General features: G+C 42.2%; 3 protein-coding genes across 3 annotated transcripts; 2 read left to right on the forward strand and 1 right to left on the reverse strand.

Moving 5' to 3' along the window:
• Positions 1-2057: 2057 nt before the first annotated feature.
• On the forward strand, positions 2058-6958 carry LOC311053134 (troponin C, slow skeletal and cardiac muscles-like). The gene is made up of 6 exons (XM_084068542.1): positions 2058-2156; positions 3977-4007; positions 4243-4389; positions 5167-5281; positions 5612-5748; positions 6314-6958. Exons 1-6 carry the CDS (start codon positions 2133-2135, stop codon positions 6343-6345), a joined length of 486 nt encoding a protein of 161 aa, XP_083924668.1. The 5' UTR covers positions 2058-2132; the 3' UTR covers positions 6346-6958.
• Positions 6959-9176: 2218 nt separating this feature from the next.
• On the reverse strand, positions 9177-10316 carry LOC311054156 (kelch domain-containing protein 3-like; the record flags this gene model as incomplete). The annotated part of the gene is made up of 1 exon (XM_084070035.1): positions 9177-10316. One exon carries the CDS (start codon positions 10314-10316, stop codon positions 9177-9179), a length of 1140 nt encoding a protein of 379 aa, XP_083926161.1.
• Positions 10317-12095: 1779 nt separating this feature from the next.
• Positions 12096-15918, forward strand: tpk2 (thiamin pyrophosphokinase 2). The gene is made up of 8 exons (XM_084068539.1): positions 12096-12337; positions 13198-13439; positions 13585-13648; positions 14079-14209; positions 14636-14754; positions 14941-15073; positions 15464-15560; positions 15723-15918. The coding sequence occupies exons 1-8, from the start codon at positions 12268-12270 to the stop codon at positions 15767-15769; spliced, it is 903 nt and encodes a 300-aa protein (XP_083924665.1). The 5' UTR covers positions 12096-12267; the 3' UTR covers positions 15770-15918.
• Positions 15919-15945: the final 27 nt, after the last annotated feature.

Raw genomic sequence — 15945 nt, forward strand, 5'->3', positions numbered from 1 at the left:
TTAAACATAAAGTAAGCGCCTCTACGTGGACCTTCATCCAATTCACAGCTGATTACAACCGCGATAAGATTACAGATTTATTGTCCAGTTGGCACGGACAGCTGGCGTAGCGGTCCGGGCACCTAGGCTACAGTGTAGTCTGACATTACATTGTGGGTTCAAGTCCCGATCCCAATGGCCTTTGCTGCGTGTTACTCCCCATCTCTCTCCCCATTTCCTGTCAGCGTACTGTCCTATAAATAATAAAGGCATAAAAGCTCAAAAATACATCTTAATTTTTGTTTTTTTTTGTTTTAGAGTAAACAGGCAATAATGAATGATAATATCAGGCACATCACGTTTTTCCCAGGCACACTTATCTTGGCTAGACACAAAATGTATCAGCTGAGTTGTTGTGATAGGTCACCTGACCTGTGATTAGGTCAGGTGATCTATGAATTAACCCCTTTCAACCTATTGGAAAGCCCCTATTTTGGGAACGTCATTATAAGCATGCATTTGCAAAAACCTTAAAAACGTTTCAATAATTGTATTGTTTAGTAGGCTACTATATATTTATTGTCTATTATGCACTTTTCACTTTTTTACTCTTCTTATTTTGTGCTGTTGTAACACCCTGAATTAATTCCCCCCTTGGGGGATTAATGAAGTGTTCTAAGAATTAAGCTAACAACGTGTGGCATCGCGAAACCGACTCTTGTTTGCCTGAACAGTATCATGACATGGTAAATGACTACAGGTAACTTTACATTTATATCTCACTCTGGGCCTTTTGCCAATAGATTGGCACCTTACTTGTCCATCCATTCCAGCCAGGTCCAAAACCAGAGCTCTGACCTATGAACTGTGGCCGACGCTACAGCTGCTAGATAATGTCAGGTGCTGTCTGATGTCCTGGCAGAGTGCTGGCTTTACAGAGGAAAGATTTATCACCCCCCTACCCGCTCCTAAAGTACCCCCCCCCCCACCCCCACCCACAAACCCACTCCACTATTTCCAGTCAAGGGCATGGTATTTAAAATAGCTTTTACTGTATCTGTGTGTTTATTGCCGTAAAGACAATTCTGCTGTGTCCACTTGCTTCCACATTGAATATGAAAATGGAGTCAGAAAACTAAACGTAATAGTATATCAATTACGATCAATTCGGAGGCTATCATCTATTGTCGATAGACAACAGTCGAACACTATGCTTCAAGGAAGCTCACGTATTTACCGTGAAATGGATATGGGTGACATGATGAATCTACTACTTCAATGATGCCATTGACGTAGTTCTATATGCAGAGTTTGACCCCGGCATCACAAGTTTGGCTATATCATTATAGGCAGGGGGAAAAAAACTAAATATTTTTTACAAATTTCCAGAAATGTTTTATTTAAATATTTTGTGGCTAAGGGGTTAAACACACCACAATGTACACTTGACATTGCACCAGCTTTCCAATGAGGCAGGCATTTCATAGAGGAGGTCATGTCCTAGCTGTAGTGACATCAAAGGTCACTGCTTTTGCCTGACATCTCCGATAACAATGTGCATGTATATAATGATGTTTCGAGATACCGCTCTCCCTAAGGGAGGAAGATTCAGGTGAATTACAACAAACACAGAACTGTTACAGAAAAATGTATCAGGTTTTTCCCAAATCAGACTAAAAGTCAGAGAAAAATCGAATTCCGTGCTTCTGGTGGAGGAAAAGGCTGCTGAGCTTTTATCCTCACATTTGAATGCCAACCCATGTCTAATGGCCAGATGAGAAGAAAACTGAGGCTGGTGTGGACTCCAGCTCCTGGTGGCTCTCACAGTCACTCTGGAGGCTTGGGCTAAGGGACAATGTCACCAATTTAGGTGCGGCTGCCAAAGCGTCCCTATTGTTGGACCCTTGATCTTCCTCTATTTATAGATCTCCCTCTCTCTTATGAGAACAGTGGGATGACGTGGTCAGGCATTTCATTTTACTGCCACACTCCCCCAACAATGATTTCTCTTAGCGTCACACACCCCCCACACACCCCTCCCAACAATAAAGTCAGTGGCAGGTATTTGGTACAAGTCTTTGTGCCTGAGTCTGTCTGAGGTTCGTGGGGGCAACCGTGTGTGTGTATACTAGACAGAGAGAAGACCAGCTGCCATGGATGATGTGTATAAAGCAGCGGTGAGTAAAAATATGATCTAGTTTAATGTGCTGTGAAAGGTATGATATGCTGCGCTACTTCTTGACTGGCTTCAGGATAAAGCTCTTCATACATTTTTTGTTTTAGAGAATGGACTTGTGGTTCTAAGAAGCATAAACGTTTTTTTTTTTTACATTATGTGTTCTTGCTTTGCACAGTAAATGCTTACTTTTAAATTAACTCAGAGGAGTATACAAATGGAACCAGATGTACCTGCAAGGGTCCTTTTGGTTCCATTGTACACTTTTCAAACTTAACACTGGGATTTTACTGTGTGGTTACCTCCGTCACATAGAGTAGCATATAGGCCTAGTTATGGGCTGCTGCGAAGAATGGCATCGGGTGATCTTTCCACTGGCAAATGCGTATCTGTTGGTCTAACGGAGACAGAAGGAACATGTGAAAATAACAAGCCATCCAGACGGACATGTTAACTTTAACACTGGTCCTACAATGCCTCGGAACTTCTCTTATACATACTGTAAAAGTATACATTTGTTAGGGTGCTAGCCAAAGGACAGGACACAATACCTGGAAAACCAAGGAGAAACCGATGTTACTGTCCAGAGCTGAGGGAGCAATACAAAGACGTTAAGGACCCTCCTAGTTGTTGATCTAATTCTGACAATGTGAAAATTGACATCACGGCTCCATTTTTACACTCTCAGAGATATATCATGTGTGAAGTTTTTTAGATCACTTTTTGGTGAATGATCTAGGAAGAAGTGACAGTAGCTCTAGTAAACACTGATATACTACAACTGCGGCTGCCTCTTCCAAGCATCTTCATGACCACAGACAGTTGGCCATGCAGCTAGTCACCCACCATAGCTTTGATTAGTCCCAAATGAATGCCGAAATGCTGCATACGTGGGGAGTCAGCAACTGTCATATCATATGTTGAGAGCATGTGTCATTTAACACTAGCTTTTTATAGAGTTTGTAAACTTGCTTGCTATCAATCCTTGCTGGCTAGAAGAGAATAGCTTTGTTGTTTGAGGGATAACACATTGGAAAAACGGCTTGAAGTGCTTGAGTATCTTATAATGCTAATAGCATTGTTCAAGATTGTAGTTCCTTTCAAGAGCCACTATTAAAGGGTAATGGAGGAAAATTCGGATTAAGAAAAAAAAACGTACATGTTTTTGTTTAGTTTAGCCCTATTTGGCTTTTCAGTCACTGTGTGTGTGTACTTTCTAATTTGATTGGACAGAAATGATCTCCTCATAAACCGTATTTTTATACGCGTGTAGTGGTGTACAAGCATTCTGAACCATGGATCTGAGCAGTACCATCCCCTGTCTCTCTAATGATGTGCTCCATGGACTGTTGAGGATTTCTGGCATTTCCCTGCCTGACAACAATAGAACAAGGACAGAAAGAGAGGAAGAAGAAGGGAGACAGCTGTCAGCTCGAGCAAATGGCCAGCAGTAATGCTGGTGCCAGAACCCCCCCACTTCTCACATCCAACCCCCTGCAACCTCCCAAACCCTCCCATCTTACTATGCCACACGACAGGAATAGTAGGTGAAGAAAGCAGCCTGACATTTCAGTCATACTGTGACAACGGCTGAACAAGGCTGGGAAGTGGTTTGGTGGACATGACAGGTCATGGTCAATAGAGTTCAAGGAGAGGGAGTGAGAGCTGAGAGGTTGCTGCCAGACAGACAGACAGACAGACAGACAGACAGACAGACAGACAGACAGACAGACAGGCTGGCTGACTGACTGACTGACTGACATGTGGTGCAGTGAGTAAGTGCAGTTTCAGGAATGAACTAACTCTTTCTGTTATCTTTAGGTTGAGAATTTAACGGAAGAACAGAAAAATGGTGAGGAGCCCATCAAAAACAAATTGATTTATAACTGATTTATCATAATCATTATTATAATAATGTGTAATTTAATATATTAAGAACTGTTACCATTTAGCATTAGGTAAACATATTGGGATAGTTAGTAGCTCATTTTGTTGTTTCATTTTATTTACTGAGGTATAGGGAACTCATGAACTCTCCTCTTATTAATTCAAGGGGAAACATGGTTCTACCCATTCTCTCTCTGCAGAGTTCAAGGCCGCGTTTGACATCTTCATCCAGGATGCGGAGGATGAAGCAATCAGCACCAAGGAGTTGGGGAAGGTGATGAGAATGCTGGGGCAAAACCCCACCCCTGAAGAGTTGCAGGAGATGATCGATGAGGTGGATGAAGACGGTACATCACTGTGCTATTCACAAAATGTTCCCATAGAAATGTATACAGGACCAATCAAAAAATGCTATTTCATTTTAGTAAACAAACTTAGGGGTTAGCAGTGGGGGGATTGGGAATTGGCACAAAAAGTTAATTCGAAAACGTACCTTCTCAGTAGGCTGCCCCAAAGACATTATTCAATTTTGTGTCAAAAAGTTCAATGTCACAAGCAAGGTCAAGGTCGAAATTACATAATCGGGCATTTCTCAGGAATGGTGAGACAGAACAAGAGACGTGAGCAGGTTTTTTTTTTATTGTGTGTCCTTTATTTCGTTTTATATACTCTGTATATATTTTTTTCTATTTGTTTCGCTGTTATTATGAAGCACGGCAAAGGCTGTTCAGCAAGGTGTAAGCCAAAACCAAATGATTCAAAGCATATTCATCACCAGTACAAGTGCAATTACCTACATCATTATAAAGCTTATTTATAAACTTTACGTTATCAGTGTGAAACATTTAGCACCACCTGGATGGTTCACCTACATAATAAAATGCATATCGTGTAACCTTAACCACTTGAACCCTAGCATCCCCATTCTGAGCATATCATAAGGTGAACATTCTGCAAAAGCGTTGTGAGCTTGTAGATCAGAGAGATTTGGAAAAAGGAAGGGGCCAAGGATCGGGGGATCGGGGGACCCAGGTCAATGAAGTATATAGGGTTTAAGTGGTTAACACTGAAGATTCTACTGTGTATGACATTGGTCATGAGAACTGTCATGTTTATGTTTGTAGGCAGCGGAACAGTAGACTTTGATGAGTTCCTAGTGATGATGGTGCGCTGCATGAAAGAGGAGAGCAAAGGAAAATCAGAGGAAGAGTTGGCGGAATTGTTCCGCATGTTTGACAAGTAAGATTCTTATTGCACTCTAGACCAGTGGTTCTCAACCTTTTCTGGATCAGGGCCCACTTGAAAATCTTGCAAGCGTTCGCAGCCCACCCATCGGACCATTTAACATGCCCGCTGCCGTGTTAAGTGATCCGATGGGTGGGCTGCATGCATTTTCAGAGCTAGTTATATTATATATATATATATATATATATATATATATATATATATATATATATATATATATATGTTACATATTAACAAATGTTATGTTATTCATTAAAATAAGTTATAGATTGCAGCTTCAAGCAGCCAATCCCCATGAGTGTGACTCATTTGTGTTGTGCTAAGGAATGGTGATGGCTACATTGACCTTGACGAGCTGAAGGCCATGCTGCAGTCCACCGGAGAGGCCATCACTGAGGACGATATCGAGGAACTAATGAAGGACGGAGACAAGAACAATGACGGCAAAATTGACTATGACGGTACGAGCAAGGGCCCCAATGACACAACACACAGAGCTTTGTAAAGTAGGACAGCTTATCATCTACAATCTTCTCCTTGCTGGAACATTGAGAATTTGATGTTCACAAGTCCATTAGCAGCAGTATACATCTTTAGGTTAAGCATTGGTAGTCAAATGAGCCACATACGCAGACTGCTATTCACAGAACAGTATTAGTGTAGTCATATCTGCATATGATTCAGATATATTCAACAAGCCCATCGTCTGAGGACATACACAACACCACTCCTATGTATAGAAGTGAATTAACCACTTTCAACATGGAATCCCTATTTTGGTCAAAAACTTTCAAGAACACAATGATTTGGATTTGCCCGATCTACAAGCTTGGCTTTTTATTCACTATTTTTGCATGACACTGTCGACAAAGTGTAAAATAGAGCTTAAGTTGTTAAACTACTTTGCTTCCTTTAGCATCATGAAAGATGGTGAGGCTTCACACATCAACTCAGCCTACATACAATTACCATCTAAGGAACGCTGTTGTGACTGACCTGACCTTGCTCGTTTCCCTTTTCCAACAGAGTTCTTGGAGTTCATGAAGGGTGTTGAATAAAGGAGACCCTGGGGACCTGGATGGCTCCTACAGCAACAGCTGAACATCTATTTGCTGGAAAACCACCTTATGTCATTCCCTCACGAGAAGAAAAATAAATAAATCAAACAGCCCCACCTCCTGTTTAGATTTATAGTTGCGCGTACACACACACACACACACACACACACACACACACACACACACACACACACACACACACACACACACAATGTGCAATGTGTGAATTGACTCGATAATGTATTGACTCAATGTTGGGATGAAATCTGATTTCTGTTTTCAAACACACGTGCACGCATGCGTGCACACACACACGCGTGCACACACGCGTGCGCACACGCGTGCACACACACACACACACACACACACACACACACACACACACACACACACACACACACACACACACACACACACACACACACACACACACACTCTATCTATCTATCTGTGCTCATATAACAACACTGTTCAGTCAATTCTATTCTCAAGACACCTTCTTAAGGTGTGACTGCTGAGTCAATTAATGGACTGCAAATTTCTTAAGGTCTGATTATGATAGTTGAAGAAACATGTCACATTTTGAAAAAACACTGTATATTTTCAATAAATAAAGATTTTCAATATGATATTTTGTGGTTCTTTCTGAATTGATAGAAACAATTGAGAAGTGATGTTAATTTAACCATCAGTTATCAATAGTACTTCCATAAAGGAATTATGAAGGAATTCTGTAAATGCATGAACACAAACTGAATGTATCCTACGAACAAATTCTGACAAAACAATCTTATATTTTTCACCTGAAGGCTGCAAGATCTCCTTGAAATAACAGTATTATTTATATCCTTCCATTTCTTCAACAATACATTGACATTTTTAGTTATTTTTTAATGTCTGCAATATTGACTGCCAAGAGACATTCTTGTGGCAGCCATTTGAGACTGTTTCTTGAAGGCAATTCATGCAGAAGGAAATGAGAAACAAATGGGGTAGCATGCAAGCCTACTTCATTGCTGTTGTTGCTTGATGTCATTTGCACCCACAACAACAATGGAGGAATTCTGTTCCTCCACCAGGTGTTTATGTCTTTGGCAACAGCAGAGCACTTGGGTAGTGGAACATTAGGCCTTCGATAGCTGCTATGTGACGGACAATGGATGATCCGACCTGTGCCCAGGGCCCTGGGGTGGAAGAGGCCCGGACTAGCTCTGATGGGCCACAGTTGTTCCTCCCTCAGCATCTGCTCGAGCACCAAGATGGAACAGACCAGTGTTGTCAGATTTTGCAAGAGAAACAAGCGGCCAGGTCTATGAAAACAAGCCCAAAAGAAGCAACTATGCCGCATGATCACACTCACAGGGGGGTCCTCAGCAAAATGAGTTAATTTAGCATCACAATCACCCTCAACTACCAATATGTACAAGCAACTTTATAGAAAAACAAGCCCAGAGTTGCTTATAATAAGCTTACTTGGCAACGCTGGAACAGGCTCGTCCCCAGTGACAAAGGACCTGTACCAGGCCAAGGCTGAGGGGCAAACAGAGCACGAGATGGGCTTTACCTGTGTGGTAGCACAGATAGATGCTACCACACAGGATATAGATATATATCTACAGGATATAGATATCTTATCTTATCTTATCTTATCTTATCTTATCTTATCTTATCTTATCTTATACATATATATAAGATAAGATAAGATGAGATAAGATTATATATATATATATATATATATATACTTGCTACTATAATTGACAAAAGCTCCGAAAGTTCGTCTGGGATTCGCAAGCACAGGATCACTCCACATGCTTCCAAGACCCGCCACAGACTGTTGATCAGAGCTATGGCTATGATTTAGGCATCTTACCCCACCTCGATAAGTGATCAGACTCTCGGCTTGATTGATTCTCTGATTTGCCTATCAGACCCTCAGCCTGATCTGGCAGGTTGCCATAGCAACCAGATACAGGAAGTCTGACCTCTTTATCACATGAACGAGGTTGGGAGGTTGGGAGGTTGGGACTAGAGGTTAGGGCCGCAAAGCAAAGCGGGGAGGGAGGAGAGGAGAGGAGCCGAGAGGAGAGGAGAGGCCAGAGGGGCCGGACTTCACATGACGCGTGTGCAGTGACTAGGCCAGTGCTGTCTGGACCAACCTCGGACCGGGCCTAGATGTGAGGACATCTAGTATTAATAAACACAATAAAAGCCACGTTAAATTTGTTAAAAACATGTAGCATAGCTGCAGTTGCTCAGCCACAGTATAAGGAACTCCATGTCAAACATGGTTGCTGCAGATGTGATAGAATTCATGGCTAAGGAGACACCAGAGCTTATTTGGGCACGAATATAGCATCTATAACTGGTTGTCTACGTCCTTGGGGTGGGAGAGTTACTTGCTTCAACAGGATTGATCTCACGCAGCACGCTTACTGTCACACTATTGTAGCCTATTTCCTGTGTCCTGTACAAACTACGATGAAAGTAAGGGATGTTAGAGTGTGAGAGCTTTTGAAACGTAGCCTATTTGCTTGGCAAAAAAAAAAGTAAAAAAATACAAAGGTCTCCACCTTTGTGGTAATTTTCCTCTCCCACCCAGGTCTTCTCCTTTACAAACATGTTTCCTGAAGTCCTCTTCCATAACTGCCGATTCCTTCACACAAAGCTCTTTGTTTCTACATTAATTCCTGATGGAGATCAAAGATTCTATTCTTAGAGATCTTAGACATCTCCTTTGCAGCCCATGTCTGCCCTAGCACTGTTCAGTTGGTAGTAGAGTTCTCTTTTACTGTATGATACTGCTTAGTTCTTGGTGGGTATCACTGAGCACATTACTCTGCTTTCTTTGCAATCTGGTTCCAATCTTCGGTTCCATTGCCTGGAACTTGTTCTCTGCCATTTTTTCTGTTACTGTTGGAAGTCATGGCTGCCAGTTCCCACCTGATGTCGTGTGGGAGTTCCCACTGCTCAAGACCGTACTGAATAACTGCTAGCTTGCATAATGTCTTCAGACTAGGACTTAAGTCTAAGATGTACAGGTCATCACGTGTGTATCCTCCAAAGAGGATATGATCTCCCACTCTGCAACAACACATACTAGACTGCCATGAATACGGGCCTTTCCCCTTGGGCTCAATCTTCTTCCAGGAGAAGGTCTCTGGATTGAATTTCCACAGATCATTTAATTTCCGTAAGTAAGAAACAGGAAGAAAGTTGTAGCCACCAAATATGTACAGCTCTCCATTGTAGGCAAAGGCTGAATGACACATGCGTCCTTCTGGAAGTGGCTGTTCAGAAGGCTTGCACAGCCAGCAGTTGGTCTCTGTGTCAAACACTCTGATGTTGTAGTAGTCCTCGTCCCGGTCACCTCTGCCCCCAAATACAAACATCTTTGCCCCAATGATGGTGGCAGAGTGACGTGATGAAACAGGTGTTAGAGAACCTCTGGTGTTAATTAAACACCAGACCATTGTTGCTGTGTCCAAATTGTGGATGTCATTAGTGTATCCAGTAAGCTCATTGGATCCTCCAAAGATATACATGACCTTCCCCAAGACACATGCTGAGTGGTCACGCCTCGCCCCTGGAACAGTCCCAGAAATCTTGGGCTTGAACCATCTGTGGGTGTTGACATCAAATGCATAAAGCACGTTGCAGTACTCCTCTATGGATGTTTCCCCTCCCCAGATGTAAATGATATCTTCTATCAGCATAGCTGTGTGACCCAAGCGCATGGCTGGAACCTCAAGGGGACGGTCTGCGTTTCTAGTTATCACTGGGGGCAACTTCATCCAGCGCAAAGACAATGTGTTGAAGACATGCACCTCAATCTGACCCATGTTGAACATATACAGGGAATTCTCCCATGGACAGTAGTACCCTCCAAAGGAGTACTCCTTGTTCCCCACTGCCACAGCAACAAGATCGGCTCTCTTTGGTCCTCCTTTCAGATGCACTATCCAGCGAAACATTTCACAGACCAGACCAAAGAATGGTCATATTACGCGTGTGCTACAACTTATATTGGTACAGCAGCACAAACGTCACACGATGCATAGCCATTCCACGAAGCCGATGGGTTGGGTTTAGCCTCGTAAACCCCTCCCCCGGAAATCGCATTGCCTTTCTGGGGGGTGGGGGACTTACAAGGCTAGGTTGGGTTGGCCAATCAGGGAAGCCGATTCCTGCTGATTTCTCAAACTGAGATAGCGGAGATGCATGCATGCATGTATGTATCATTCATTTATTTATTCAATGGAGTGCATAAGCATGGTTTATTTTAGCTCCGACTGAACCTCCCCCTCCGCTGTATAGCTCCGAGATGAGGTTCCTCGTTTCTCGGTGCCGTTTTAGCAGGACATTGTAGCACATTTTCCACTTTACCTTGTGTATGTATCTTACCCCTTTCTGCACATCGTATCCAAAAAGTAAAGGTTTTCTGCCATGCTCTCAGATGTTTGAAGTTCTAGCGCACAATAAAAGCTATCCAACGAGTTGAAAAAAGTATTTAATTCGCCTCTGTCTTCAGCCGGTTCCATAATATTTTTTGGCATTAGGAGATGCAATTCAACATTTGACCAGTAGGGGAATCAGTAATGTTATCTCTACGGGCGCAACTCTTGCGCAATGTCTTAAAAACATGTAACCGGATGAGGACAGAGGCGAATTAAATACTTTTTTCAACTCGTTGGATAGCTTTTATTGTGCGCTAGAACTTAAAACATCTGAGAGCATGGCAGAAAACCTTTACTTTTTGGATACGATGTGCAGAAAGGGGTAAGAAACATGTTAAGTGGAAAATGTGCGACAATGTCCAGCTAAAACGGCACCGAGAAACGAGGAACCTCATCTCGGAGCGGAGGGAGAGGTTCCGTAGAGGCTAGGTTTATTTCAACCTGGTCTATTTACTGCTCAGGACTCAGATCTGGTCGAGAGCCCGCCTACTGTATCCGGTAATTTGCATAAACATGCATAGATATATATAAGAAAGGCTAGATGGCTCAATGGGGCGTCGCAAGCGTAGCTCAACCGCGGCCATCTTGCAACAGTCATTCATAACATTATGTCTATGGTGCATGTACTATTGAAATAACCATAGCATGCTCAATTTTCATCCGATTTTCAAACGGTTTGGTTTGTTGTAAACACCAAATATGTAGTTATGATACTGCATGCTTATAATTATAATCATGGATTTTATATGAAAATAACATTAAGTGTGCAGTATCATAACTACGTCTTTGGTGTTTACAACAAACCAAACCGTTTGAAAATCGGATGAAAATTGAGCACGCTATGGTTATTTCAATAGTACATGCATCATAGACATAATGTTATGAATGCCTGTTGCAAGATGGCCGCCATGTGGCAACGTCGTTCTCCATTGGCCAGCAGCGCGGGTGAGTCATCTAGCCTTCATATAGACAGGTTTCCTGTTAGTAAACATTGAGAGGAATATGACCGCGCAGCTGCGGGGGGAAGCCTATGGGTGCGTTTGGAAATTACGCACCGGAGCACACTCGGCTATTAGTTTGTATTGGCCAGTGCGCTCACTGCCGCTCAGGGCTGTATTTTCGAACGCGCCTTCCACCCCCAGGCATGCGCAGATTGCGCATTCTGCTCTGTGATGACGTCGCTCGGAAACCCGTCTATGTAAACATGCAGCACGTGCACACGGTCTTTTCCCGGATCCTGGGTTCCTGACTTCCTGTCAGTGTCTACCGCTTTGTTGGTACGCATGCGCACCTCCGTGGTGAAAAATGGAGTAGCCACTACAGTACGCAAATATGGTACACACTTAGTTTTTCTGATATAGAAAAATATGCCAGAGTATCAGAGCATTTATTAATATTTAGCTCGTCCCAACCACAGTTTGAACTCGAGTAAATCTGATGGACCAGACTTTCCTTCACTTTTGGGCAAATGGCAAACACTACCTGGTCTGATAAAATGCTGCAGCTACTTCGCCGAATGAATAACTTTTATTCACCAGGTAACAACATGCACAAGACAGCTTGCATGTTAACTATTGGATCATGTGCCCCGTGGCCGTGGGAGCAGGGAATGTTGATTTCATCATAGGATTCATTAGCTTGAATTTAAACACGATGAATTGTGACTGACTGTGACTCATTTTATTTTATTGTTATCCACAGTGTCGTCGAGTAAGCTTGAAAGTACAACGTGCATATTGCAATGCCTATAATGTAGCTCTAGAATGGCTGAGTGGAATATCAGCCATTCTAGGGCTACCCCGGCCGCTATAAGCTAGGGCTGGGCAATACTGCACTATATATCGATATTATATTCATATTGTGAAATAAGATTAGTCTGATATGTATTTTCCTGGTTAAGTCAAGTCAATTGTATTTAACCAAAGGCCGACCAAAGTGCTGTACAGCATGACAATTGACAAGACATCAAGGTTAAAACAAACTAAAAAGCTTCAAATATATAAAGTCATAACAAGGAAGACAAATAGCTGAGGATAAGAAAAATGTGGGAACACATGAAAAAGTGGTTAAGACGAGATTACAGTAAAGTTATGTGATCTGAACATACCTGACTGTTATAGCTGCATTTTATTTTTACCTTTACACAGTTATTATATAGGCATTACTGATTATTTTGTATCACAAATATTTTGTGAAATCACCAATAGTAATCCCAGCAATATGGTCACAATGTAGATATTGAGGTATTTGGTAAAAAGAAAAAAGCATATATATATTATATATAATGATATATGATTTTGTAAATATTGTACACAGACACAGCCCTACTATCAGTTGTATGTATGTGACAATAAACACCGTGAACCATGCAATCTAATGTGGTTGCCCTTTCCCACAGGCTCAAGCCGTGCAAGTTGCTTTAGATTCGAGGTGGCTGGAGAACAAGTTGGCTGGATCCCACCCAAAGTTGCTTCCATTTTGGCTCGTTTTCCTGAAGTTTTCAATCCACCACACAGCGGTGCCATTTCACTGTGCCATACTCTAGACTCTTATGGGAGTAGGTCTGAGGCCATCGACACGGTCCTTCAAACCCTTAGGCAAGACAGCACTCTGACAGTTCTGAAGGGATGGCGAGATGAGGTGAGGACCCCTGAACAAGCATAAATTACCTTTTCAGTGATGTGTCATGCTTCACACCCACACACACCTGTTTCTCACTATACCGCCATGGTTTCTAGACAGTATTTCCATACATGCACACACGTGTAACATTATCTTCTTTCAGAAATATCAGGTAATGGAAAAGTTCTGCAACGCTCCTCTGATGTGCATGGAAAGATCAGCCACAAGTAGGTTTTGGTACAAAGTCAGTGACAGTATCGACATGCACTCAACATACAGCATATTAAGCTTGATTAAAATATGTATTTTAGATAGAGAGACAGGAAGCTGGGCGCAGATAGGGGGAATGACATCCAACACAGGTCTGTGATTGGAATTGAACAGGGATGTTGCAATTACGTGGTCGACATTCTATTCCATCAGCTACTGGCACGCCCTCCCTTGGTCACCAGAAGCTTTGCATAAGCCAACAATAATGGTAATGCAAGTGGATCCGTCAGTGAGTGTTGGCACTCCTTAGGCATAGAACTGACTGTGATGTCTGGGCTTGGGTTCCAATTCCCTTCCTGTTACATGTCATTGCCTCTGCTTGTCTGCTTCCTGTCATTCTCCACTATTAACTGGTCACTAACAAAGCAGAAATGACCTCTTATGCAGGTCTTTTCGGAGTGAAGCGTTACGGAGTCCACATAAACGGGTACTGTCGGGATGAAAGTGGGGAGGTGAGGATGTGGTTGGCGAGGCGCTCTCCCACTAAGCAGACCTACCCGGGGCTACTGGACAACTTGGTGAGTGTGCATTGTGCTTTACTCAGCCTACAATAGAGTACACCTAACAACATAATAGCTACACCCTGATGCATGAAAAACACTTGTTATGTTCAGTGATGATAAACTGGACATTTAAACTCAGCCATAGTCGGTACAGAAAAGGGACTTAAGCACTAGCGTCCCTATTCTGGGCATGTCATAATAGGCGTTCATTCGGAGGAAATAGATTTACAAGCTCACATCACATTGTAAAGCGTTGACTTATAGATTGGCTATTTTAGGCAAAGAGATTTGGTCTATAGGGAAAAAAAGGAGAGGACCAAGTATTGACTCCTGTGGGTCCGACTCCTCAGTCAATTAGGTATATAGGGTTTACTTGGTTAATAGTATCTATAGTGGTAGATAATTTAATTCTTACATGGATATACTGCTGTATTGTTTAAGGCGGCAGGTGGTCTGGCTGCAGGTATCAGCATCAAACACACCCTTGTCAAAGAATGTGAGGAGGAAGCATGTATACCTGCATACATTGCTGAGAAGGCCCGCCCTGTGAGCACTGTAAGGTAAATTGATTCCTGCCAGAGCCAAGTAGCAACATGATTTCAAAGCATTTAAAAAATGGTTCAATGGTTAAACTAAGCACAAGTTATTTGCATCCTCCTACTTTTAGATTGGCTATTTATGGTGAATGTTCCCCCCAGAATAGGGGTGCTGGGGTTCAAGTGGTTAATCAAACACCTATTTTCCAGCTATACCTATGAAGATGAGGAGGGCGTGTTCCCAGAGAGCCAGTTTGTCTTTGACTTAGAACTTCCTCCTGACTTCAAGCCCAGGATAGGGGACGGGGAAGTGCAAGATTTTTACCTCTTGCCCATACATGAGGTTAGTGGGTCTTTTTCTAACAGTGTTTAGAGTTTATATAAGAAACATCTTAAAAAAGACTCTTACATTATTTTGTTCAGCTGTGTTGCCTACAATACACCATTAAATGCCCAATCATTGATTTGTTTAAAACATAATTGAGGGTTGTGTTCACAAATAGCTTGATTTGTGACATTACCAGTAATACAAACCTATTACAGCCAAATACAGTTAGTAAAAAATAAATGTATCGGCCTATAATGTTAGTTCTACCAAGAGCCAAGTCTGGTTGGAAGATTCATCAGTTCATCACACCAACAGACATCTAATAGCCCTGCTTTCATAATGCTTTGTATCTCTCATGTACAAAGTTGTTTATGTGATGATTGCAGTTAAAGTTCTCATTTTCAGGTAAAAAAACTGTTGGTCACCGATGACTTCAAACCCAACTGTGCCATGGTCGTCTTAGATTTCCTTATCAGACACTCATTTGTTGAGCCAGACACAGGTATGTTCAACACTGTGTGTGTGTGTGTGTGTGTGTGTGTGTGTGTGTGTGTGTGTGTGTGTGTGTGTGTGTGTGTGTGTGTGTGTGTGTATACAGTATATGTATTATGTGATGAAGCAGAGCACTTGTTGAAATAACATTCTCTCATGCCTTTCATTTCAGAGCCATTTTACCAGGAATTCATAGCAGGACTCCATCAAACACTATAGTCCCTAAAATGACATTGGGAAACGTCCACACTACATCTGAAACTATGGTCTATGCTGTGTAATACATGGTCTGTCACTCACTTCTCTACCAGTGAATCAGAAATACAGTACATGACTTGTAAATAATGACATGCAGACTGAAATTTGAGTATTAAAAAAGGAGCAAGTGAGCAATA

Source organism: Gymnoscopelus microlampas, assembly GCF_963454915.1.
Source record: "Gymnoscopelus microlampas genome assembly, chromosome: 10".
In the NCBI taxonomy this organism is placed as follows: domain Eukaryota; kingdom Metazoa; phylum Chordata; class Actinopteri; order Myctophiformes; family Myctophidae; genus Gymnoscopelus; species Gymnoscopelus microlampas.

Excerpts from the sequence above, each read along its gene's own strand:
- LOC311053134 (XM_084068542.1), top strand. The coding sequence starts at position 2,133 with ATGGATGATGTGTATAAAGCAGCG. Across the intron at positions 4,008-4,242 it reads AACGGAAGAACAGAAAAATG|AGTTCAAGGCCGCGTTTGAC; the intron begins GTGAGGAGCCCA and ends CTCTCTCTGCAG. Across the intron at positions 5,282-5,611 it reads TTGTTCCGCATGTTTGACAA|GAATGGTGATGGCTACATTG; the intron begins GTAAGATTCTTA and ends TGTTGTGCTAAG.
- tpk2 (XM_084068539.1), top strand. The coding sequence starts at position 12,268 with ATGGCAAACACTACCTGGTCTGATAAAATGCTGCAGCTACTTCGCCGA. Across the intron at positions 14,210-14,635 it reads CGGGGCTACTGGACAACTTG|GCGGCAGGTGGTCTGGCTGC; the intron begins GTGAGTGTGCAT and ends GTATTGTTTAAG. Across the intron at positions 14,755-14,940 it reads CGCCCTGTGAGCACTGTAAG|CTATACCTATGAAGATGAGG; the intron begins GTAAATTGATTC and ends CCTATTTTCCAG.